Genomic DNA, 25,977 nt, shown 5'->3' with positions numbered 1-25,977 from the left:
AGTCCCAAGACAGCCTTTTCTGTGGTAAATGCTGGAGATAACTCTTTTTCGAAACAAATACAGTCATCTGGGACGAGACTGTCCACTGCATTCCACTTGTGCTGGCCCTGGCGTCTAAGTCGAGGAGAGTGAAAAGATAAAGTGTACCGATGCATCCATCACCCCTTCATTTGTCTTCCCCACGTGACTTAAAGTCAGCTTAAAAAGCCAAGGGCGAGCGGGATTTGAAGAAAGAAGAGAGAATCCGGTGGACCAAATAAAGCACATCTATTGTAAGCAATGCTGAAATGTTTCCTACTTATTAAGAGAAAATAGTGAATGCTGTGTCATAAACCTTTTCAATAGATTATCCGATTGTTACAAATTTCCTTCATGTAGTCCAAAAAAAGACAGTAGCAAAGGTACAGTTCTCTGAACTCTGCATGAAACAATTCATGTAAAAAAGAAAAAGATGTAATGGAACCATAAAGTTTCCCCATCAGTTTCCTACGACTGGGTTAAAAAGCTTGACTGTTTCAAGTATAATGATTACAGACAGTGCACTATAAAACTCCGGGACCCTAAGTTTTGTTCTGCTTTTGTTGCTTCAAATACAAAAAAAATAATTGTTTTGAAGACATAAATTAGAACCATTTGGATAATCATGCATGTCAGTCAGGAGTTAGGACCGATTCTTGCCTTTTTAAGATAATCTTAGCATGGTTCCGCTTTTCTTTTGGTTCCACAGGTTTACAAGCTTTCTGGTTGAGGATTATTACACTGTGCTCCCATCCAAGCTGCCTTCCCAACGATGTTTGTTTTTACCCTTAATGATGAAGGTTTCTCAGGCAACTGTGGCATTATTTCCACGTGTAGAGTCGTGGCAGCTACGGAAGCCTGACAGCGGGGTGGCAGGGGCGTGCTGTTCGTAGCTGCAGCCTCCAGACCGCTGACACCAGCACAGGGCTCTCAGAAACTGCACGGCACCCGCACGCCACGTGCCTGCCCAATCCCAGGTCTGGACGATATTAACTCAAACAGGATGAAAACTCACAAACACTCTCATTCGGGTATAAGATCTGGGCCTTTTTTTTTTTTTTTTTAAAGATAGTTCATAAGCCTTAAAAAGTATTCTCTCCAGATTATAAAAGGTTAAAATCGTTTAATAGGAACAATCTTGGACAAGCAGAAATAGCTTTGATTTGAAGAATTATAGCAACGTACAACTGGGAAGGACTCCACAGGGATGGTCAGATGGGACAGTCTATGCCTGTTCTCGAGGCTCTGCATTAGAAAGATGACTGATGGGACATTCTGCCCTCTATCAAGGCACATGCCACTTCTGAAAACTGCCAGCTTTCCACACAGGCTAGAGATATCTTATTTACATTTAAAAATAGCTTTTCTTCTCCAGTGCAGTGGAAACGCCCAGAGACCAGTCACTGAGATCCCTCCCTAACACAGGTGCAGGACAGCTTTATTGATCTCTGGGTTTGTCCAGTCATTGCGAATGTCATCCAGGTGGTTATCGAAATCCACGAGCGTCTCATAGGACCGGCCGTCCAGGAGTGACGCCGAGATCCTCTGGGCCTCCGGCCAGTCTTCACAGTAATCACTACGAGGTGAAACGGGAGAAATCAGCCTCTTAATGAAAACAGGTGGCTTTTCAATAGAGTAAACAGGAAACCAGCCACGTGCAGAGTGGTATAAAGGAAGACAGTACTGAACACTAGCAAACACGTACGTTTAAACACGTGAAGATGCACGTAAAGAATCTGAAACGTGAAAGAGTCACCCTCCAGTAAGCTGTGACAAAGTGAAAGAGCGGCATGGACATATATACACTACCAAATGTAAGGTAGATAGCTTGTGGGAAGCAGCCGCATAGCACAGGGAGATAAGCTCGGTGCTTTGTGACCGCCTGGAGGGGTGGGATAGGGAGGGTGGGAGGGAGACGCAAAAGGGAGGGGATATGGGAACATATGTATGTGTATAACTGATTAAATGTTATAAAGCAAAAAAAAAAAAAAAAAAGAGTCACCCTCCAAATGAAATTCTGAAAAAGCTGGAAGTAGATGACTGATTACAAAGAAACCAAATGAAATGCCTGGGAAGAGGGTTTGGCTTGGGGAGGGGTGCCCTGAGGTTGAGGTGGGAAGACCCTCGAGTGACACTCAGGTTGTCTGGACTGCTTGGAAATCCTGTAGGCCTCAGTCCTCCAGGGGTCGAGGAACATGCATGACTTCTTTTTTTTTTTTTTTTTTTTTTCGGTACGCGGGCCTCTCACTGTTGTGGCCTCTCCCGTTGTGGAGCACAGGCTCCGGGTGCGCAGGCTCAGCGGCCATGGCTCACGGGACCAGCCACTCCGCGGCATGTGGGATCCTCCCGGACCGGGGCACGAACCCGTGTCCCCTGCATCGGCAGGCGGACTCTCAACCACTGCGCCACCAGGGAAGCCCCATGCATGACTTCTGTATGAGGTTTGCACACTCCTCTGGGGAAGACACTAACTTAAAAACCCAGAAGGCTGGGATCAGCTTTCCTGTGGGAGCTGGGTGCCCGGAGTGGCACCAGCACACGTGGCACGTGGGCCACCCTGGGAACAGGGCACTCACTAGTGAGGGTCTCTGCAGCGCCATTTGTTTTCGTGGTGTTCGTACACATGGATTGTGGGCACCACACAGTCCATCGTGAACTTGGTGTTGTCTACCTGCAACGAGACAAAGCACGCGCCTGTGAACAGAGCCGGTGCTTCTGCTGTGAGTCCGCAGGCCCTTCCTTGAGGCTCTCCCAGGACCAGCGTCAACATTCCCCGGGGCAGAAACCCCACCTCACGGCGCAGGACACCACGAGAGTACAGCCCAGGTGTACTGTGCCATACAGGAGAAATACTAAGTACTTTACTGCTTTTTCACAAACGTGAAGCTTCCAAACTTTACTTCCGCCTTCTCTGTTAGAATCCCATCTGAACTGAGCTTAACAGGGCTCTTGGTGAGAGCCACTCCCCTCCTGGCTCCCTCCCCGGCTCAGGCCCTCAGCGTGCCAGCTAACTTAATCCAATGGCTCTCACACTTGAGCGTGCGTGAGAATCATCTGGGAGCTTACTGAAACACAGACTGCTAGGCCCCTAGACTCTGCATTTCTAACAAATTCCCAGGTGGTGCTGCTGCTGCTGGCATGGGGACCCCACTGTGAGACCTGCTGAAGTGGAATGACCCCCACCCCTAGAAATCCGTGCGCTGGGACAGCAGCGGCCTGTGACTCAGCAGCTGTAAGCCTGCAGTTGGGAGCAGACTGCAAAAGCGGGTCACGGTCCGATGAAGTACCCGCAGAAAGGAAAACCGTTTATAGCAATAGTTAAAGCCCCACGTCAGCAAGAGGATGCTCAGCAGCCATCCCGCACACAGAAGGCTCAGGAGCGAGCGAGAGTGGCTTACCATGATGAGAGCCGTGTCGCTGAAGCCCTCGGCAATTCTGGAGGCCACCTTTTCTGCAACCTGGTTTGGACTGTGGGAGAAGAACCAGCGAGGTTACCGCATTTTAGTTATCGCCGTTCAACGCTGTCTGCCTAAGGCAGAGTGAACAGCAATGATACAAAGACCAAGGGCACCAGTAAGCTGCCCGAGCTTGTTACGCCCGTTTAAGTAGCTTCTGGTGACTGCGGTCCCGCTGCAGTGACTGGTGAGGATGGGGAACGCTGCGTGGGCCACGTGGAGCACAGGGGAGAGCAGGGCCCTTCCCCCACCAGGAAGCCCTGGGAGGGGATCTTGAGAGGGTGTTTTCTAAACAGAAAGGCTCCCTGGACCCTGGGGGAGAGTGCCACCCAGGGCCTGCAGACAACTGTGCCGCTGAGAGCCGCCCCAGGCCAGCAGCCCCCAGGGCCCACCTTCTCCGTCTGCGCCCTCAGCTGCTGGAATCGAGTCAGTTGTTTTTCCTTTTTTTTTAGTTTTAAAAATTCCTAAGCCATTCCAGATCTTCTCAGGGCTCAGGAGCCTTCCCTGGCTGGCTCTGGCTCTGTGCCCACCGCAACCTTGATAAATGGCAACTTTCCACCTTACGTCAATAGGGTGACTTGGAGAGTGGGTCACACGTGTCCCTGCGCCCCCCTCCTCCCGCCCGCAGGCCCATCCACTCCGACCTCCTCCTTGGGGCCTTACTTAGCTCCCTTCCCCGACAACGGGCCCAGCTCTGAGGTCAAATCTGAGTCTTTTCCTTTTTAGGACAAGAAAATTAACCAGTTCTGTCCAGTCTTGGTCCAACTTCTCTTCTCGCTTTCAACCGTATTTCTTCAACTTCTTTAGTGAAGCTGACGATCCTGTCCCTCTGGCTCCATTTCCTCACTATGCCGTGCAGTCTGCCATCTGCCCCCTCACCCCGGAGGGCAGCACCCCCGAAGCCTCCCGACGGCCTGCTAGGCTCCCAAGGCCCCCCGGGCTGGAATCCGGGGCGGCTGGAATCCGAGGCAGGCAGGCCGGCTTGTTCGCGGTTTCTCTGGCTGAGGTGACCTTTCCCACTTGCTTCCAACCCCGCACCAGGCGCCTCCCTTTGCCCCCTTCATTCTCCCTGCCACCTGCCCCCTTCAGCCTGTCACCAGACGCATGCGTTTCTAAAACTGCCTCCTCACCGGTCTCAATTTCCAGGCTCTTCTTGGAAGATAAAAGCCCCCCGTGCTCAGGCTGGCAGACCCAGCCTCTCTCACCATGGGACCAGCTACCGCTCCCACCCCCGGAGCAACGCTCTGTGTGCCTTCCCTCCCAGGGGACTGTCTGCCCGTTGTCCTCCTCACACACCCCGCCCCCCACTCATACCCTTCCCTGTCTGGAATGCCCTTCGGCGCCCACCTCTGCGTACTCAATTCCTTCCATCTTTAATGCCCAGAAAACACCATCCTCTCTGGGACGTCTTGCCAAGCTGCCCCAGATGAGGTCCATGTGTCCCCTCTCTAAACACTTAAGCCCTGGTATGCAGTTGTCTTTTTGTGCATCTCTTTCCCCTGCACAGAGTCTCAGCTTTTTGAAGCAGGGACAGAGCCATAAAGAAACACACTAAACAATTACGATCGTTTCTTTGTGATTGAGGTGAAAAAAGCAGGTTCAATGCTTTAGAAAAATAACTTTTATCTAATTATTCTATTTTCACTTTTAAAATTGAGAATTTATAAAGATGTGTGATTATTTATCTGCAGTATCGTGTTAAGAAAAATGAAACAAAAAAACAGTTTAATAGAGAAAGGGCCCCCAGGATTCTTGTCCCTCAGGTCACCCCGGAAAGCCCTCAAAGTGAAGGCAGCACTTCACAGGAGTCAGCAAGTGCCGAGTTCCCCGTAGCGGGACCTGCTGATTCACCCGCCCACTGTGGAGAAGGCGCACCCTGCTCCGAGTCTTTGCGGGTCCTCACTCACTCACACCTTAGGTGCAAAGGGAAACGAAGTCAGCATTTGCTAAGAGCATGATCTTCTCCCTAGGAGCATTTGCCACAAAGAAACTGGCAAAATGCTATTATCCTAACGTTTATGATTATCATAGTACTTGGTGACTTTTATTGGGAAGGGGATGAGAAACATTTATTATGTTTCATTTCAGATGCCCCCAAGCTCACACTTACCGTTTTCTTTTGAAAGAACTTAAAACTTACAATAGTTAATGAATTGCCAAAGTATTTCAAAGAACTACCAATTTTGTTTACCTCTTATTTGTATTTCACACTTAGTCCCTAACACCAACCTGCTCCACTCCTAATGTCAGATCGTCACATTGTGACACTCACGTCAGTACTTTGTTTCCAACTAGGCTGTACAAGTCCTTGTTCCTGTGAACAGTCAGCTGCCAAATACAACGGTGGGGGCCCTGGAGACGGAAGCCGCTTGCCAATCCCCCTTCCCAACCCACACAAAACTAGGCACGAACCTGTGATTGAGATCTTACATTTACACCTAAAAGCTCTTTACTGAGCATCTACCTCAGGCCAAGGCACTGGACCTGGTACTGAAATCTACCCCTCTTGAAATGTTTATCATGAAGCGAAGCTCCAGCAATTATGAAACGATCAAATAAGACTTGATGGGATAACCTGAAGTTTAGGAAATGAGTAAAACAGTTACAAACACCTTATAGTTCTTTTTCTCCGATTAAAACAGTGACCGAATGATCCTTTTTTAAAAAAGGTAATCACAGGACGAGTAACAGGACCGGCCTCTACTTAGAATCAAACACAGAGTTAAGCACGCTGCATGTGGCTTCGCTCTGCCCTCCTCACTCCCACTCTCCGAGGGATGAACTCTTTAGCTCCATTTTACAGACAGGACCACTGAGGCCAAAGTGGTGAATCAGTAAGTCACTGAGGACTTGAATCCAAGTCTAACCTGGCTCCAAAGCTTATGCTGTGAGACGATGTGAATCAGCCGATGTTTCTAACAGAAGAGCAAAATTTTCGCTAGGCGAAGCTGAAGAGAGAAGGGAAGGTTTTCTAGGTAGAAGCAAATGGTACTAAAGAAGGAAGTCAGCGTGATCCCAGCTTCTGAGCTTCCTGGCTGTGTGGCTTTGGTGCAGCGAGCGTCTCTGGCTGGAGTTTCTTCAGCTGAGTGTCCTTGTGAGGATTCGAAAGGATGACACCAAGAAAGCCCCAGGCCAGGCACAGTGGTAGTGACTGGAGGTTTACTCCAAACACGCTGGAGGGGTGGATTAGATCCCGGAGTACGGCTGAGGCTCACGGGGTCAGAAGGGATCCAGGGGGTTACTGGACCCACTTGTCTCACCGCCCACCACGCTCTCTACAGATCTCACCAACGGCTGGCAGGCACTTAGACACTGACTTCAGTGGGAGAATGAAGACCTCCTGAGCAGAGCAGGTGAAGGACCTGGGAAATTCTAGAAGGTGTGAAGAGCATGAAAGTGGTGTCTGAGCAAGATAATTCTAGGTTGGGCTGCAATGAGGTCCGAACAGAGGCAGGAGGATGAAGAGGCCGTGAGCCAAGTGAGGCAGCGGAGGGGAGAGTCTGTGCGGGCGCGTCTGGGGGCCGGGAAGGAAGGAAGCCAGCGAGCGCCATCACCTCTGGCCCGGTGTCCTCTCCTTCCTGCGAGAACAGCTGTGGGACAGTACTGTCTGCTTCCGGGAAACCTTCCAAGGACGGCTCCCCGCTGCTTACAGAACAGTGAAATGCCTCACAGCCGTCAGGGTGGCCTCACCTGCTGGCGCCCCCTCTGTGCGTGCGCCCCACACTCCTGCCGGTTTCCACCCGGTGTCTGCATCACGCTGTCCCCCCTCCGCACTCTTCCCTCTGCTCTCCATGTCTGTACGTGACAGGACCCTGCCACGCGCAAGCATCCGGTTCAAACGACACCCCTCCCCGAGGGCCCCTCTGGTCACAGCAGTGGACTCAACGCCTGCCTGCTACTGCTGGACAGCCCTCCGTACCACCCTCCGGGCATGGGGCCTGGGGGCCTGCACCACAGGCCTCGGTTTCGGTGTCTCTTGTGTTCAGTCCAGCAACTCGAGGGCAAGGGCTAAGAGTGCAGCGTGGCTCAGCACAGAGCCTGGCCCGGGGCAGGCGCTTTGTGCCCTGCAGCCTCTTTCGTGTAACAAGGACCAAGGCTGACACCGGCCATGAATAGGCCATGAATAGGCCCCAGCTCATCAGCACCCCGGAGGCAGGTGGGCTCAAAAGTAAGGCGTGGTCAACAAGAGATGCACCGGAGAGAGAGCCCGAACGGGCAGCGGGCGGGAAGGGCGCGAGAGCCAGGCTTCAGAGGGCGCCCCTGCGCCGCGGCCCACGCAGAGGCTTTCACAGGAGTCTGCGCCGGTGACCCTGTCTCCCTCTGAGTCCCGACTGGGCCCAGTCCTCTGCAGCAAAACGGCTTCCATCCCTGAAGTGTTTCATCAGCTTATTGTATTATGGCCCGAACGCTGTGAGTCCAGCCTCTTGCCTTTGCTGGGCAAGCGGATGTGACTCCAGGAGACACTTCGGTCTGGGGTCCTTCACCGCGTCCCAGGCCGCCTGGCCACGTGAGGGAAGCGTGCGAGGGCACCCCGGCTTCTGCCTCTGGCTTTCGGCTGGTCAGGGTGCTGATTCCTCTGGGACTTGGCCTGCGAGGTCCCATCAGGCTGGCTGCTGGTCGTACCCCTCGACCAGAGGGCACGCTTCTCCTTGGGCCGGGCTTCTTGACCCAAACCCTCCTCACCCCTTCTGGCAGCGCAGGTACCAGCTTTTGTCACCAGCTCCAGGTGACTGCCCCACCCTCTCATGAGTTCTCTTACATACAGTTCACACCTCTGGAAACAACCGCCTTATTAAGTCCTCCACCAATTATCCTAACTACAGGGTGTCAAGTGTTTTTCTGCTGGGACTTTGACGCAGAAGTAAAGCAAAGACCTCAGCTTTGCTCATTAGTGAGAATCACAGTGGGTGCAAATAGCCGGATAAAAGAAACCGGAACCTAATGTGAAAGAAGCAGCAAACACCACATTTTCGTCAAAGTATCAGACCTTACGGGCACCAAAACTAAACGTTACTCTTTTTTTAACCCCCCAAGAGTGGAGTTCTTTCCTAATGCTGTGCCCTATATCATTCCCACCTTGGGAACGGGAAGCAAGACCCAGCTGAGTGGGGACAGAAACAGGAGGCCCTGGACTGTTGCTTTCATTTTATGAATTCCCTTCAAGCAAAATAAAGAAGATACAGAACAGAATCCCAACGTTAATATAAACGTTTAGAATTACTGTTGTTTGGAATTACCCATACCGCAGTCCCCCTAGAATACTATAAACAAGCACAGAGGGCCCAGAGGGGTTCTGTTCTAACAGATTTTGCATCCTGAGACCACAGAGGTCAAAACGTGCATCAGAGATCATCTCCCTCACACTATCATTCTTTCAGACCACAGAGGGGTTTTGCATGGACATACCTGGCATCCTTTACTCGTTCATTAGCTTGATAATAACCAGCAATCACATAGCTATTATCTTTGCACCATGAATCAATCTGAAAGAAGAACAAAATTTGGGAAGAAAAGGTGAATGATTTCCTCTTAAATATCAAGTCTCAATAAACAGAGGGAACCCCCCCCAACCCCTGGATGCTGGGACAAGTCAGATATAAGCCCTGTATCCTCCTCCCTACAAGAATGAAATGGGAGAGTTCCCTGGTGGCCTAGTGGTGAGGATTCGAGGCTGTCACTGCTGTGGCCCGGGTTCAATCCCTGACTGGGGAACTGAGATCCTGCAAGCCGAGCAGCACCGCCAAAAAAAACCCAAACAAGAATGAAATGGGTGTTCAGGGGAAAGAAGGTCACCCCAATTTGCTTTCCACAGTCCACGTGAGGCCAGAGAAAGCAAAGAAGAGCCTGGGCTCCCACTCTCACTGAGGTGGGGTGTCTTCCCACAGAGGAGGACCCTGTAATGACTGGGAAGGGTGGGGCTGGACACAAGGAATGACCTCCTCCCCCAGTCCCAGCAGAAGGCCCCAGTGTAGACATATATTAAACGGGTGCAGTGCCGTGGGTGAGGTGAGACCAGAGTTACCCACCTTCTCTGACAATACGAAGCACTGAGGCATTCTGGGGCTTGAATAAGCCTTAAGATCATTTAAATCAATCCTTCACAGATAAGCAAACTAAAAAGCTCGGAGAGGGTCTAAGTCTGCATAGCCAGGTAGCACAGCCAACCTGGGAATATAAGTCTGTTTCAAAGCCAACTGCTTTAATACCGTATCTCAGTATTCCTAGCAACACACCATGAAAAATCCATCATGCCGGGATGTGGGGTAAACAGGCACGTGCATGCGCGCGCACACCCTTCTCTGTGGCATGTTTTCAAATGGGAGCATGGCAGCGCATTTTTTAAGTTTTTTGTTTTATAATGCCGCTCTTCTCTCATCAGATGGAGCATCCTGCAGGGCTAATGCTATTATTAAAAGCAACAAAAGGTCATCCTGTTTTGCCATAATGGAATTTTAATAATACACTGCAGTAAATTCTATCCTCGGTCTGCAAAGGAAGAAATAAAATTGATCCTCGAGTTTTTCAAAGTAACTGGTTAAAAATGTTTTTCTTTTCTTCCTTATTTTTTTCCTTTTTTAAACATAGCTCTACTGCTCATTTTCTCAAATTCTGGTTTGGGTCTCCAGCCGTCTCCTTTATGACTAAAAGCTGACATTACAGAATGGTTACAGACCAAGGTTCCCTCACTCACACAAAGATGAGAATAATAATTCTGGCTTCCTAAGAGCTTACAAATTACACTGGGGCAAAACCAAGGCTCAGTGAAAGAATTAAACGTTTTGGTCATCCACTCAGAAGACGAGAGCCATGTCTACAAAATAGTTATAATGGCTCTTTCACACTAACTTTGATGCAGATTATTCCACAATTACTTATATTTTGTTTCTATCACCTCTTAAAGGAATGAGTTCTAGAAACTCTCTATTGCTGCTTACAGCAGCAAATTCTTTCATTTCTTTCTACATGTATCTCTATGTGGTATCAAAGGGCATAGCCCTGTTCTAAAATTTGGCATTTGGCCCCATTCCCTGAACTCAAACCCATAAGTTAGCCCATCCTTTAGTGTAGCCCTCTCAGTCTTTGTTTCTGATCAAAGACTGGTCTCGAGTGTGTCCTCACTTGAGGTGACCCTGCCCACTTTGGTGCCCCTCTCCGAGCCCTGTGGTGTGGGCTGTTCTTATATCCAGAGTCACAACTACAGATGGTATCCCGAGTTTTGCTACTGTCCTGGCTTCCTAATGCCCTTGTAACAAGTTACAAAAACTTAGTGGCTTAATACAACACAAATTTATCTTACAGGTCAGAAGTCTAAAATGGGTCCGCTGGGCTGATTCCTTCTGGAGGCTCTAGGGGAGAATTCGTTCCTTGCCTTTTCCGACACCTAGGGGTCACCACGTTCCTTGGCCTCTGCTTCTGTCACAACTCTTTTCTCTGACTCTTACCCTGCTGCCTCTTACGAGGACCCTTGCGATTACACTGGGTCCATCAGATAATCCAGGATAATCACCACATCTCAAGATCCTTAACTTCATCTCATTTGCAGTCCCTTTTACCATGTAAGGTTACACGTTCACAGGTTCCAAGGATTAAGGTGTGGACATCTTGGGGGTCCATTTTTTGACCCACCACAGGTACGTTTAATATAAGATAATTATTTTCTGCTGCTGATATCCTGACCATCCCCAGCAGTAGTCCTTTTTTATGGCCATGCTGTGCAGCTTGCGGGATCTCAGTTCCCTGACCAGGGATCAACCCGCGCCATGGCGGTGAAAGCCCAGAATCCTAACCACTATGCCACCAGGGACTCCCACAGCCATCTTTAGTGAGCAGTGTAAGCTGCTCCCAGATCCCTTTCAGTAACGGTTCAGGACTCAATCCCTAGCAAACACGTGGTGTCACCTTGTACCTGTACTCAAGAGCGCAGAGGAGTCACTTGACATGAAGGATGATTCTTGTGACAAACACAATGCACACCTCAACTTACACTTTACCTAACGAGGGGTGAATTCCTGTACGTAAAACTCCAAGGGCCTAACCAAATTCCAGCAGGAAAATAATGTCATGACCTTGAACTTCTAGTAGAACTCTTTTTTTTTTTTTTTTTTGGCGGTACGCGGGCCTCTCACTGCCGTGGCCTCTCCCGTTGCGGAGCACAGGCTCCGGACGCGCAGGCTCAGCGGCCATGGCTCACGGGCCCAGCCGCTCCACGGCATGCGGGGTCCTCCCGGACCGGGGCACAAACCCACGTCCCCTGCATCGGCAGGCGGACTCGCATCCACTGCACCACCAGGGAAGCCCTAGAACTCTTTTTTTAAAAAATTTATTTATTTTACTTATTTTTGGGTGCATTGGTTCTCTGTTGCTGAGTGCGGGCTTTCTCTAGTTGCGGGGAGCAGAGGCTACTCTTCGTTGCGGTGCGCGGGCTTCTCATTGCGGTGGCTTCTGTTGTTGCGGAGCACGGGCTCTAGGCATGTGGGCTTCAGTAGTTGTGGCTCACGGGCTCTAGAGCGCAGGCTTAGTAGCTGTGGCGCACAGGCTTAGTTGCTCTGCGGCATGTGGGATCTTTCTGGACCAGGGCTTGAACCCGTGTCTCCTGCATTAGCAGGCGGATTCTTATCCACTGTGCCACCAGGGAAGCCCTTTTGTTTTGTTTTTGTTTTTGTTTTTTTGGCAATGCCGCATGGCTTGCGGGATCTTAGTTCCCTGACCAGGGATTGAACCTGCACCCCGGCATTGAAAGCGCTAAGTCCTAACCACTAGACCACCAGGGAGCTCCCTAGTAGAACTCTTTGAAGAGGTTGTCCCAAAAGTGAACCAGGAACAAAAGCTCTGGCTTGGCTTTAGAAACCTTTCAATGATTCAAAAAAAGAATGACCAAGTTAAGTCTGGATGCCTGTGACAGGCATGCACAGCCTGTCCACAGCTGTCCAGATTCAGACACAAGTGGCCCCCAGTTGAGGAATGGAGAACTGGCCATCAGAGCCCACAGAGGTAGCGTAAACAAGTTTCAGTGGAACCAGACCTCATGGGTGAGAGTGACCCGGCGGGCAGTAAGAGTGAGGGTGTGGGAGGAGGTGAGCAGCATGGACAGTCGGGGGCAGGCAGCTCGAGGGCCCTCAGAGTCCTGAAGTCAGCCCAAACGGCAACTCGCTCCCTCCCAAGTGGGGCAGGACAAGGCAAAAGAACTGAGAAGCTGTCTGACCCCTGTTCTCAACGAATCCGCTTCCATCTTCCTCACCTTGCTGCTAAGATGCACTACTCCCGTGATGCATCTCGTGAACAATCAAAATGAAAAAGCTCAGGACAACACTCTGAAACTCGTCAAGTGACTCTGAATACAGGGTCCAAGTCCTGCATTTACTTATGTCGTTTCTTTTACTTTTCAGAGGGAAAGAAGGACACTTTCACCTTGGCATAAGTCTGCCACCCTCTGTTCAATGCCCTTTCAGGCTCGTTCCATTCCAGACACATAGGAGAACGACTAAAGGCCCTGGGCCCAACTCATCCGTTCCCAGTTAGACTGCACAAAGAAAGCAGCTTCTCTCAGCAAACTCGCTTGCAAACTCGCTAACAATTGCATGTATGAGGCACTTTGTAATTTTCAAAGCACCATCAGCCACCTCATGTGGCTATATAATAGCCATGAAGTAGGCAAGGCAGGGAGCTGATAAGAGCCACCCCAGTAGGGCCTTGCTCCCATGTTTGCCACTTACAAGCTGGGTGTGTCTGTCAGCCTCCCTGCCTGCAGCAATGAGCAGGCCCTGGCTTCGCAAAGTAGAGGGGTTGTTAGCTTCACGGAGAAGAAAAGCTCCTTCTCAAGCCGGCTGCCGATTCTTCTCTGGCAGGAAAGGAGCTGGCTCCAAGGAGGAAAAGCTCCGGAGGTAAATGGCATGGGGACAGAGGGCGAAGGTCAAAGGGAAGAAGTGAAAGGAGAACCCAGAGCAGCCAGCTCCCTGTCCCAGGCCAGCACGTTTATGTTCTGCAGAGAAAAAGGGGCAGGAGGAAGCAGGGGGCTGAGCCAAAAGCCACAGGGGCAGCAGCCCGTGCAGATGAGTAGAGAAGGCACATATGGAGGCAGCAGAAAGAATTCTAGACCGAGGTCACTGTGACTAGACCAACCGGCAAAGAAGGAAGTCATTGGAGCAGAATGTAATGAAAAGCAGCTCCACAGCACCAGGAAACCACCGACAGGGGAAAAGGACAAAGAGGGCTTAGGGAAACAGCAGGTTTATGCTAATTTCCCTACTGACATTTTATGGATTTTTGCTTTTAGAAATAATTCCATCACTACCTACGTCAAAGGGTTATAAGGATAAATTAACAGGCATAAGTACTTAAAAAAAAAAGAAAGCACCAGAAATGCAAGGATTTTTTTTTAATGGAAAATTATAATGAAAAGCCTTGCAAAGGAATCTGATGCTGCCCTTTGATGGACTGCACATCAAGTCAGTCTTCCCCACTTATCAAAAATAACTCAATACGAAACTCCCTGAATAGAAACAAGCTGGGAGAATTAGGCCTCGTTTATACAGTTTTATGGATTTACATGCTTTATTAAAACTACATCTTCTATAGCTGATAAACCATGGCTCCATACACTGAGATTTTTTCACTGCCTTCAGGTTGTAAAGTTGCTAAGTCAAAAGCTGAATGATATAAACTTAAATATCTTAATTGTAATACAAAATTTGTGGATGGACTCAAATTGCAAATTTTCCTTTATAACTTTATTTTGAAAGTTATTTAATTTGTACTCAGTTGACATCTTTCTCGTATTTTTCAAATTCTGAGTCTATGATTCAAAGTTTTGATCAACAGAAGAAAAGTAAGCACAAACCACCACTGCTTGGCAAGGATAAAACTTTGGCTGTTAGTTTCTACTGTTTGCAAAGAAGCTAAGTGCAGAGAATCTAGTTTGCACTTAATTTTGCTGGACTCAAGGAGGAGACCCAAACACTGAAGGGCACATCTGGGGACATGCTGGAAGGCGAGTCTGGAGTGCAGCGTGCAGTGGTGCAGGGTGAGCAGGGTCAGAACAAGGCCTCAAGCAGCGCCCCTTAACAAGCTGTGGCAGTGGGCCTGCCTTGAGAGTCAAGGTCCCCTCTCGGCATCTTCCCTCCCCAGGTAAATGGTGGACACAGGCCTAATCCTTGGGGAAAATTCATGTAAAGGCGACTCCAATGCGGTTGCTTACAGTTGGTATATTTAACTCCTTCAAGTATTGCATTTATATCTTGTAATAGGAATATAACCCTTTAACTCTGTAGAGCTTACTTAAGAATGAAAAGAATTCATCCTATTTTGACAATTCCAAGTGAGGTTCAAGTTTGCCTTTAAGATGCTCTTTGATTCTTTCTTTCTTTTTTTTTTTTTTTGGTACTCTGATTATTTCTGATAGGATTTTCTAGGGATTTAAAGCAACACACCTTTCCCTCCTACCCACCCTGGCTCCACCTTGGTTAGTCTGCCGACTTCCCTTCTTCCACCCACCCCGCAGAAGCTGGAGTTCCTCAGGTTTCTGTCCATGGCTCTCTACTCATTACACACAGTCCCAGCCAACAGGACCTGCTCTCATGGCTTCAAAAGTCATTGAGAAGCTAGTGGTCCCCCATCTATGTCTCCAGCCCACCCATCTTCTGAGTTTCAGACCCATTTTTCAGCTGTCAACACTAGGTCATTTTCCCTCAACGAATGGTGCCACTGTCCTTCTGATGCTTAAGTCAGAAAGAGAGGTGTGTCACCCTTGCTTCCTTTTCCCTATGTCCCCACACGATTAGTCACTGAATGCTGTGGATTCTCCCTCCTGGCTCTCTCCGGTCTGTCTCCTCTGCTTCCACGGCACACTTAGTTCAGGCCACCTCTCTGCCTCTAGTATTATATACACTCCTGTTTCCAAAATCCTCTTTGCTGCAGGCTGGGGCAATCACTCCAAGACACAAATGTGACCATGCAACTCTCCTCCAGTGGCTTCCCTGTCCTCATGATGGAGCCCAAACTCCGCTGTGTGGTCTGCAAGGTCCTCTACAATGAAATCTGTCCACTGCTCACCTCTCTCCATGCCAGGTCGCTTTACACTCTACACTCTAGCTCTTCCCTAAATACCCCTCCCCCCATTTTCTCCTGGTCTTCGCACAAGCTACTCCCTCTGCCTTGAGTGGTTTCCCTCCATCCCCTGAAGGAAGGCTGGGTTAGTTGAACCTTCCCCACTTTCTGCTTAACTCCTGATATGGCACTTATTCTTCGCTACTGTACTTGTCCGCTCGGTACAAGTTCAACTGCTAAGCAGGTACAGTGTTTGATCCATAGCCATACCCCTCCCCCAGCACAGGCCTGACACTACAGAACTGAATAATCCTGCATTAATGCTACTGGTTAATCTAGTTCCTGCAAGTGAACGCACTTCACATATCCAATCACCACGCAATTCCCTTGATAACAAAATAATCACGACAGGTGGTTGAAAAGACTTGAAGTAAAACAGACACATGCACACCCCAGGGATGTATTGGTACTGACAAGCTATTTCTTCAGGAGCTAAAATGGTTGATTTTATAAATATCATCTACTTCTTATCTATCTCCTGCCCCAAGATGATATGAAGAAATTCAGACAATGACTCAGTTTAACAGGCATTCAAAGATGTGCCCAGTAAGCTTAGGCGAGGACCGTTTGTCTCAAGATACTTCCTGCTTACCAAGAATTGACATGGGTGTCAAAAATTAGGTAAATTACAAAATGGATTCATTTTACTTGGTGGGAGGTATAGAGAAAGGACTTCTACCTACACCTTCTCACTTAACTACTTTTTGCATAATCAACTAATTTTTTTTAGTATCATAGTTTATATGTATATGAAAAACTGCACCTCAAGCCAGGCAGGTCTGAGTCTACAGTTTATTTCTCCCTAAGGTTTCAACTCAAATTTATCGGTCGTCTTTTTTCCTTCATGGGTCACCATACCTCAACAAGCACTGCCTAGGATTCAATGACCAGCCAGTCTATCCCTATGCCACATCTTTTCTCACTGTACTTCAACAGACCAGTCGTGAGCAGACCCACAGCAGTGTGCGGGCTGGAAGGCATGTCTGCTCCGGCTTTTAAATTCCACAAACCTGCCATCTGCGGGTTTTAGCTTTTAAAACCACGTGTGCATTCTAGATGTCACTAAGAGGACAGACAAGCTTCCCTTACAAAGCGCTCAGGCGCATTCTCGGGCAGCAGTGCCCGTGAGGCCAACCCTGCCTCTAAACGTGTCTCCACCCTCGGGGTCCGGGGCACTAACGTCGGAAGAACCGCAGCCTTTACACCCACGGCAGACACGGATCCGGCCCCGCGAAGGTGCGCAAGGGCCAAACCGCAGTGTCAAAACTTCCCGTGACTCAAAATCCCAAATACAAACGCTGTCAAATCATCGCTCAGTTAACGACGGCTTGTTTCTATAAAGGATACTGGTGTGAGAAAATTAATGTACTATTCGTCGCCTAAAGCGTCTAAAAATACCCAGGACGGTTAAGATCGCTCTTGCGGCCGCTGCCACTACGAGCTGCCACCTGCGGGGCCTTGCTGAGTGCAGGCAAAGTCCTATGCGCCCTCGCGGGTCGTCCGTTCGTGGTCACGGCTACCTCGGGGGTGGGTCTAGACTCCGGCTGGACCACTGTGAGCTTCCAGCTGGGACTGCTCGGAAGCTGATCGCCAGGCGGTCTCCTGCCCTGCTGATTCCGAGGCAGGACCCTTCCCGCGCTTACCAGGGTGAGGGCCACCTCCAGCATGGGGGCGAGGGCCAGGGTGCCGTGGAAGAGGGGTATACAGTCCACGAAGAGGGTGTGGTGGGCACCCGGGCCGCCCAGAGGAAGGTGCTCCTTGCGCGGCTTCTGCTTCTCGGCCACCAGCAGTCCGTTGACGGCGCAGTGCGGGTACTTGGCGCCGTGCAGCACCATCTTGCAGTAGGCCTGGGTGGTCAGCTTCACCCCGGGCATGCTGAGCCCGGGAGGGCCCCGGAGGCCCGGCGCCGGCCGAGGCCTGGATCCGCTGCCCGGCCGCGCGGCGCCTCAGGGGAGAAGTGGGACGAGGCGGCAGCTGCCTGGCGCGGTCCCGCGGCTGGCGGAGGCCCCCACAGACCAGGCCCCGCTCGGGCTTGGCTCCTCTCGACGCCGGCTTCCCCCCGGGAGAGACCGACGAGCCCACGTCAGACTCCCCTCGCGCCTCTCGCCGAGCGCCGCCGAAAAGCTGTCTCCCAGCGACCGCCGGAAAGTAGCCCGGCTCTGCGTTTTACGACGTTCGCGGCGCCCCCCCGACTTCCGGTCCTGTGACCTCCAATGAGGTCGGGCGCGGGGTGGGGTCCTCCTCGATCCCGTGGTGCTCCGCGGCGCGGCCTCGCTCTCTTCCGGTCGTGAGTAACCGGGGCGTAGAGGGCGGCTGTTGGCGGGCACGGTGAGCAGCGGCTGGGAGGCGGCGGCGGCAGGTGAGGCGGGCGGCGACCGGTCTGCGTCGCGAGACTGGTGAGGGTCGGGCGCAGGGAGCCGTCGGGCCTGCGTGCGCGCCGCGCGGCGCCAGCAGGAACCGGCGCTGGGCCTCCGATCCCGGTGACATTGAGGCCGGTCGGCGGGGACTCCGGGCTCCGGAGCCGCCGGATGGCGGTCTTTTTGCCTCCCATAAGCATTGGCCGGTCCTCCCCTGCGCTGCCGCGGCGGCGGGCTGGCTTCGGCTCTGACCTTGGAGCGTCCGCTGGCCGCGGGCGCTCACCCTAGGGCAGGTCGCTTTGCGGGCTCCTGGCCACCCCTTCAGACGGTGCTGCGCCACCGCCCCGGCTGTAACGGGGCTCAGGGGCAGGCGTTCGGCGTCCGCCCACGCGCGGGCCAGGGAGGGGGAGAAAACACGGGAAACGGGAACGAGTTCAGCCCTGATGTCATGCTTCTGTTTATTCTGCCCGTAATGGGTATTTTCTGAATGCGTTTGGGATCCTTTTCGTCATCGGTGGGGTCCCCTGAAACGTCCAGTTTTAAGGGAGGGGGAGGTAGGGGAGCTAGGCATGATTCAGTGAAGGCCCAGGTGAGAGGTGGGTCATCCAGGTCATTCGTTGTCCTGCAGGGTTTGGAAGTGGCCCAGGGCCCTGTTTGCAGCCTTTCTCCCGGGTTTCCCCTTCCTGTCTTGTGCACATATTAGGTCTGAAACCAAATAATGAATGCAGTGCGTGCCACCGTCCCTTTGAACTGTTGACTTTTTTTTCCTGAACAATGGAGCCCATCATAGCAGCACATTCTAGCTTTTCCAGAGTCTCCTTTAAAAATATTTTCCTCTTTGCTTTGTAAGAAAGCCAGTGTTTAAAAAACAAAAGCAGAGAAACGATATGCAGAAAAACCCAAAAACCCAGTTTTCTCTGAATTGCCTTAAGTGTATACATATGGTGCTTGGTTTATAATGAAGCTCCGTTAAAACGTGCTGACTGCTGAGAAGAAAACACCTCATCCTAGGTTAATTTGTGAATTCAGAGTCAGTAATGAAGAAGGGATCAGTTACGTTAGAGGGGAGAAGAAGAAAAAAGAATTGCATTGACTTCCAAAATGCATTGGGGTAAAAAGAAGAATCATTCCTAATAGGCGTTTACGCTTACTCATAGAGAAGGTACGTTTTTATCTTTCAGAATGTTGGCTACCAGAGTATTTAGCCTAATTGGCAAGCGAGCAATTTCCACTTCGGTGTGTGTACGGGCACACGGTAAGTGTAACTTTTCTTTTTGCTCTGCTGTGTTTAAGGCCCTGTGCTGGAGTTTCAAACACAGAGGACTGGGCTTCCCTGGTGGCGCAGTGGTTGAGAGTCCGCCTGCCGATGCAGGGGACACGGGTTCGTGCCCCGTTCCGGGAGGATCCCACATGCCACGGAGCGGCTGGGCCCATGAGCCATGGCCGCTGAGCCCGCGCGTCCGGAGCCTGTGCTCCACAATGGGAGAGGCCACAGCAGTGAGAGGCCCACGTACCGCAAAAAAAAAAAACACAGAGGGCTGAGAGGGCTAAGATCCTGACCACGATGTTGAGGAACTTGAGGGGAGGTATAAATATTTTAATGGGGCATACTTCTAGATTAGAGAGTATTTATGAATCATATTGAATTCTGGCCTGGGTCTTTGCCAATACTGATATTTTCCCCCTTTTCCTTCCCTTCCCATATTTTCAGGTGCAAGTTCAAGTTCCACGCCTTTTAAGAGATCCCCACTATACCTGACTTTAACACTCTCTCCCTCCAACAAAACTCCCAGCCACTTACGTTGAACACGGTTTATGTTATTGGGACAATGGAAGGGAAGGAGTTTGGACTTCCTCGCCTGAACTGGGTTCAATCTCATTTCTACCTTGGACTAGTTACTCAAGTTTAGGAATCTGTTTTCTCACCTGAAATATATGTAAACAGCTTAGCGCAGTGCCTGGCACATAGCAAGTTTAGTTTTGCATTTATCAAGCATCTTCTTTGTACTTGTCACTGTTAGGCACTTAGAATAAAAGAATGTGAGATATGAAATCATTCCCCAAGACTGTTTGCAGTCTGGAGAGGGAAGATACATGAAGGCAGCGTTTCAGTAAGAGATAGACCCTGAGGAGAAACATTTAGCCTGGCCTCTGGGGTACAGGGGAGGCTTCTGGAGGAGAGGCCTTGCTCTGCTGAAGGGCTAGTAGGTTTAACCTCACATTCCAGAGGGGAATGGCATTCCAGTCAGAGGGAAAACAAGCAGGAGGAGGAAATGCAAGTCAGCATGGCAGGTTGTGTTACTGAGGGGTCGAGGGCAAGGCTTGAGTGGTGGGTGATAAAGTCAGAGAGCAAGGCTTATGTATCTAGGGCCTCAAAAGCTGTTGCCTGAGTTGCTTTGTGTGTGAATTTTTCCTTGAAATTGTGTCCTTTAATTGGCAATACTGTTGTCTTACATTTCTCTATATTGCTGATATTGCTCAGGATAACACTATGGACATAGACTCTAAAACAGATGATTTTAGTAAGAGTATTATTGAAATATGTAATTGAAATGACTAGGTAATGAAAAAAATTAGTTGTTTAGTTAATACATGCAGAAAGAAGCACTCCTTCACTAAAAGCCTGGCAAGTCACGTAGGACAGAAATTACATTTTGTTTCCATTTTGGTTTTGCTAATATATTTCCTTAGCTTTTAGTTTGTTTGCTTAGTTTAGTTGGTAGTATAATTTACAGAAAGGAAAATTTATCTTTTCTAGGTGTTACGTTTCTACGGATTTAGATACACTCACAGTTGTGTAACAACGACCCCTGTCAAGACATACAACATTTCCGTCACCCCCAAGAGTTCTTTCACGTCCCTTTGGTCGTTCGGATCTTCTGTAAGAAGTCAACTTGAACCTCCCTTGGTGGCACTGGCCATGACTTACTCTTAGGGTATTGCGTTAGGCAGAGGAAGTCAGATCCAGTCAGTCCCTTCTTGAAGCCCTCCGCTGGCTTCTCGTGCCTGGAGTACGATCAGCGCCCAGCCTCTCTGGTCTCGTCACGTCAGACTCAGAACGGCAAAGAGCAGCCCAAACCAGCCCTCAGCCCTTCCTGTGGGCTCAGGCTCCCAGCGCACACGGGTATTCTGTTCCTCAGATGCACCAGCCTGGCCCCTGCTGCCTCAGCTCCAGAGGCGTGGATGGTTGCTTCTTTGGAATCGTCACCCTCCGTACAGGTGTTATTTTAGAACAGCCTTTCCTGACCACCTGTCCTGCCTTACCTTGCTTTGTGCTTCCTTAGAGACTGTGGATTTGGGGTAGTTTGAGTGTCGTCTGCCTCTAGAGCGCCAGCTTTGGAGGCCAGGTCCCTTTCTGGGCTTGTTCATGGCCGCGTCTCCAGCACACGGTAGGCAGGTGGAGAGAACTGCAGTCCATTAGACAAGTCTCGTTCTTTAACTTTAAAGTTTTAGTTGTACAAGAACCGGTTCTCCACATAAAATAGCACAGTCTGGAGCACCATTGGTAGCCCCTGTGGGAAGTTTGGATATTTGTGCGGTGACCCGTCTGAGAGGGGAGCTCAGATTTACCAGATTGCCTCAGCAGAAGCTCCCCAAAATCCATCCAGGTTGAGGATAGACATGCTAAAACATGCACTAGAATGCAAAGTCTTTGCTTTTCTCTCTTTTTAGAAGGAATGTTTGGTGTGTTAACCTTTATGTGTCTGTGCTCCGCACTCCCCTCCCCGCCCCCCCATTTACTGGGGGACCAGGCCCAAAGTGCTGAAGAGCCCTCGGCAGCCCTGTGATCACGAATTGGCCATTCTTGTTCTAGAAAGTGCAGTTTTATGCTTAGGGTGCTCAAAGGTTATGAGCATTTACGTCTTTATAACAGCTTTATTGAGATGTAATTTACACAACACACATTCACCCACTACAGGGTGCACTTGAGTGGTTTTTGGTTCATCCACTGAGGTGCGCCACTATCACGCAGTCAACTTTAGAACATTCTCATGACCCTAGTTAATATCTAGTTTTAATAACTCATGTGTAACCTGAGTGCTTTGTAGTTCACTCATCATTCTGATGGAGTTTTTAAATTGGAAGGTAATTCTAGCCATTTTCATCTCAAATCCTTTTGGGATAAGGTCGGGTATAAATACGTAAGTATGGTAGGCATTTGCAAGTCACAGATACGCATCTAGAGAAATTTTACTGCTGTAAGGCTTAAGGTTTTATTTCACTACTGTTAACATGTTTGGGGAGATTTTAATCATTGGGACTAAGCTAAATGGAGGTGAAGCATTTTTGCAGGACTTCATACCTCTTAATCAGTTTGGAACACAAAATTTCCTTGCAGATGTAGGGTAGAATTGAACACAGCTTTTTGCAGAGGGAAAACCCTAAATAAAATTGAAGATATTCCTTTTTTTTCCTGCTGTCTGAACTTTTTCCTCTTTGCTGGAAGAATCCATGGGTACACACCCACTTGAAGGCACTAACATTTCTGACTTTTTTAGCAGAATCCTCATTTTGTCCTCTCCTCTTTCCATTGATAACAGCTTGGGTTTAACTTTCCAGGGGATTTGTGTGTTTAGTTACACATACCTGTGAGTATCTACATGTAACTTAGCTTTTTAAAAAGAAAACATAACCCTGATAGTGTTCTGTGACTTGGTGGGTACACAGTTGTCTTTCCATTTTGGGCACATGGATCTCTGTCATTCATTGTACTGTTGTAACTTGTTTCCTGCCATGCATGTTCCCCTGGTTCCCTTCCTCTGCTTGCCTTTTTCTTTTTTTTCCAGATCTCTCATTTCCCAACATGCTCTGTAGTTTATTGTTTGATTTCCACTTCTAGCATGTTGACACTGGTAGGTAGGAATGTTTGCGTTGTTCACTGATGATCCCAGATTGGAGCCACGCTTGGCATATGGTAGGTGCTTGGTAAACCTTTGTTGAACAGGCCAAATGGCTCCATGATAACGTGTTTCTAAGGAGCACAGCTTCTTAGTGCATCCTTGGTTGGACACAGGTTATTTGATACTTTGCTGTAATAAGCAGTGGAGCATTAACCAGCTTTTCATACATCTTTCTTTCTGAACTTTTGAACCCTTGTTTCTTTCATGAGGTTTTTTTGTTTTTGTTTTTGTTTTTTTGCGGTACGTGGGCCTCTCACTGCTGCGGCCTCTCCCGTTGCGGAGCATAGGCTCCGGACGCACAGGCTCAGCAGCCATGGCTCACGGGCCCCGCCGCTCCGCGTCACGTGGGATCTTCCCGGACCGGGGCACGAACCTGTGTCCCCTGCGCCGGCAGGCGGACTCTCAACCACCGTGCCACCAGGGAAGCCCTTTTCATGAGTTTTATATTGTTTTTGTTCTTCCCCATTAGTTGGAGTCCCTTGCAGAAGGGCCTTCACTTAGTCCAGTCTGCAGTCCAGTCCAGGGCACCTGAGCGCCCTCTCTGACCTCTGCATGAACACTGGTCGTTGCAGGAAGTGCCGCCTTGTTAGCGCTGCCCCTGGCAGGTTTTTGTTTTGCTGTGATGAAAAGCGCTGCTCTTACTCGTCTGCCAGCCTCACTGCCATCTGGGCCCCTCAGGACAGGCCTGCTCCCTGTTGCATGTGACAGTCCTGTGGATGTTTGGAATGGTGGCCGCAGCCCCTGGGATAACTGAAGTTTTCAGGGTGCACATACACGAACTTACTTTGGTTTTTAGAAGTGCTGCCTTGTTTGTAACTCTGAACCTATGTGAATTTTCAAATATTTATCCAATGCATGTTTTAGGAAGTGTTGTGAAGACTGAGGACTTTGCTCTCCCGAGTTACGTCGACCGGCGTGACTACCCCTTGCCCGATGTGGCCCACGTCAGGGACCTTTCTGCCAGCCAGAAGGCCTTGAAGGAGAAGGAGAAGGCTTCCTGGAGCAGTCTCTCCATCGATGAGAAAGTTGAACGTGGGTATTGAAGGGAAGCCAGGGCAGCTTGCGTTGGGCGAGAATTCTGGTTCTGGGCTGCTGCCCAGAGCCCAGCGTGCTGGGGAGGGTGGGGTGCTGTGGCTCTGTGGGGCTGTCCAGGGCCCAGGCCCCTTTGTCCAGGCTTGTGGGCTCCAGCCCCGCCGGGGAGGAGCGGGAACAGAGATGCAGAGCTGCTGAGCAGGGCTCTGCGGAGGGCTTAGTGTGTGAGAGTAGCTTCTCGGGGCCTCCCTGGGTGGGACTGGGTTGGCTGTAAATTATTGATGGAAGATCAGCGAAATTTCACTGTCAGGTAGGAAAGAGGCATGAAAGTAGTATGGGCTTGAACAGACCCTTAAACCTTAATCTAAAGGGGAAGGAATTTCACGGCTTTCTTTTGCCCAGAGTAAACTCCATAAGTTGATGCATCTCCTTCCTTCCCGCTTACGTGTGCGTGGGTGCGTCCGGGCCTCAGGCCTGTGCTGTGTTCCTCGCTGTATGTTTGCCGCCCCTGTGTTGTGGGGAGGAGTGATGGAGGCCCGCCGTGAGGCGGGGCTGCCGGTCCCCGTGGCCCTCTGTGCCTGCAGCGCTGTCCTTTCTGTTCCCAGTGTACCGCCTTAAGTTCAAGGAGAGCTTTGCGGAAATGAACAGGAGCACGAACGAGTGGAAGACGGTTGTGGGCGGTGCCATGTTCTTCCTCGGCTTCACTGCTCTCATCCTCATCTGGGAGAAGCTGTACGGTGAGTTGAGGGGAGAGAAGGGGCTGTGTACCCCGAGTGGCTGCATCTTTCAGTGCCCAAGAGTGGGCCATGGGGCCTTCACACAAAATCGGCGTTTCCGTCCTGGGCTCCATCCCCAGCTTGTTTACCGGGTTTGAGAGACTGGCTCACGTGAAGGGAAGTGGTGTAAGCAGAGTCTGCTTTATTCTGAGCGGGCCACGCTCGGTCACGAACGGCCTCCTTTGTACAGCACGCCACGTATCCAGTAGTGGTTTCTCTGCTCGCCAGTCAGTTGTCAGAAGAAGGAGTAGTGGTGGTTAGATCCCGGAGAAGGGAACTCTTACGCATCAAGGGCTGTTTCAGCTGTCGGGGACTGCAGCTCAGTGGCCAGAGTCCTGGGTCTCCGGCCCTAGCGGTTTCTGCCCGGCCAGCGCTGGGCTGCCTGCTCGCTTGTTCTAGTGCCGCCTGTCCTGCGTTCTCTCTGTGCAGCCGCGTAGGTATCTTCCCGTGCTGAGGAGGTGTGATCCTGTATTTGTGGCCTGCCTGTGGACGCAGCTCGGTGACAGACCCGTGACCCTCTGCTCTTCCCCCGCGTCACCTTTCGTTCTGTTTGTGCTCTGTGCTTGCCTGTAGCCCCGTTGTCTATATCCTACAGAGAGGACGTTCTGCTTTTAGCTTAAGTGTTTTATTGCTTGCTTTTACAAACGAAGGAATAATTTGGAAATACGAGTTGTCAGTGCCCAGAATTCGAAACCAGTGTGTTTGCCTGCATGTGGCTGTCAAGTGGCAGATGACTGCGCTGGTCGGGTTGCCAGCGAGATGGGGGAAGGCCTCACCCGTGTAGCGCGTTGGCTTGGAAACACTTGGTCAGGACAGTGTTGCCTCACGAGGTTGTTTTGGACTGCAGTGTACGGCCCCATCCCGCACACCTTTGAGGAGGAGTGGGTGGCCAAGCAGACCAAGAGGATGCTCGACATGAAGGTGGCCCCGATCCAGGGCTTCTCAGCCAAGTGGGACTACGACAGGAACGAGTGGAAGAAGTAAGGACCCGCCGTTCGCACGCCGGAGCCCTGCCCTTGTCACCTCCCTGCAGCTCCGCACGTTTACGGGAGTGTTGTTTCCCAGTACCAGTGCTAATAAATGAGCAGTTTACGTGACGTCCTTGTGGCTGCTTCTTTGATGGTAACTGAATGAAATGAAAGCGTCGTTTGAAACACAGTAAGTTTCTCCCAGGTGTCTGTAGTAAACACATTTTGGGTATAAATGAACTGGCAAAAATAAGTTGTATAAGGGGATAGCATATAAAAACTAAAAATATAGAGTCCTGTGGTGTGGGATGTTTTGACAAGAGATTTTTATGAGAGTTAAATCCCCATTGCAGTAGCCAGACTGACAG

The 25,977-nt window shown here is 50.2% G+C and overlaps 2 protein-coding genes across 3 annotated transcripts; one reads left to right on the top strand and one right to left on the bottom strand.

The window, feature by feature from the left end:
• Positions 1-1,132: 1,132 nt before the first annotated feature.
• Positions 1,133-17,449, bottom strand: EMC8 (ER membrane protein complex subunit 8; the record flags this gene model as incomplete). The annotated part of the gene is made up of 5 exons (XM_079724386.1): positions 1,133-1,594; positions 2,595-2,689; positions 3,417-3,486; positions 8,880-8,956; positions 17,219-17,449. 5 exons carry the CDS (start codon positions 17,447-17,449, stop codon positions 1,435-1,437), a joined length of 633 nt encoding a protein of 210 aa, XP_079580512.1. The 3' UTR covers positions 1,133-1,434.
• A 389-nt stretch (positions 17,450-17,838) lies between these two features.
• Positions 17,839-25,738, top strand: COX4I1 (cytochrome c oxidase subunit 4I1). 2 transcript variants are annotated; one of them, XM_079723320.1, is made up of 5 exons: positions 17,839-17,903; positions 19,114-19,187; positions 23,698-23,865; positions 24,471-24,602; positions 25,489-25,738. In XM_079723320.1, the coding sequence occupies exons 2-5, from the start codon at positions 19,115-19,117 to the stop codon at positions 25,623-25,625; spliced, it is 510 nt and encodes a 169-aa protein (XP_079579446.1). In that variant the 5' UTR covers positions 17,839-17,903; position 19,114; the 3' UTR covers positions 25,626-25,738. The 2 variants fall into 2 exon arrangements, with proteins under 2 accessions (XP_079579446.1, XP_079579445.1); XM_079723319.1 differs by having other exon boundaries at positions 17,852-17,934.
• Positions 25,739-25,977: the final 239 nt, after the last annotated feature.

The sequence above is a fragment of the Hyperoodon ampullatus genome (assembly GCF_949752795.1).
Source record: "Hyperoodon ampullatus genome assembly, chromosome: 18".
In the NCBI taxonomy this organism is placed as follows: Eukaryota; Metazoa; Chordata; class Mammalia; order Artiodactyla; family Ziphiidae; genus Hyperoodon; species Hyperoodon ampullatus.
The sequence above is the reverse complement of the archived record's forward strand: the minus strand, read 5'-3'. Positions and strand labels throughout refer to the sequence as shown.

Excerpts from the sequence above, each read along its gene's own strand:
- COX4I1 (XM_079723320.1), top strand. The coding sequence starts at position 19,115 with ATGTTGGCTACCAGAGTATTTAGCCTAATTGGCAAGCGAGCAATTTCC. Across the intron at positions 23,866-24,470 it reads CATCGATGAGAAAGTTGAAC|TGTACCGCCTTAAGTTCAAG; the intron begins GTGGGTATTGAA and ends TTCTGTTCCCAG. Across the intron at positions 24,603-25,488 it reads CATCTGGGAGAAGCTGTACG|TGTACGGCCCCATCCCGCAC; the intron begins GTGAGTTGAGGG and ends TTTGGACTGCAG.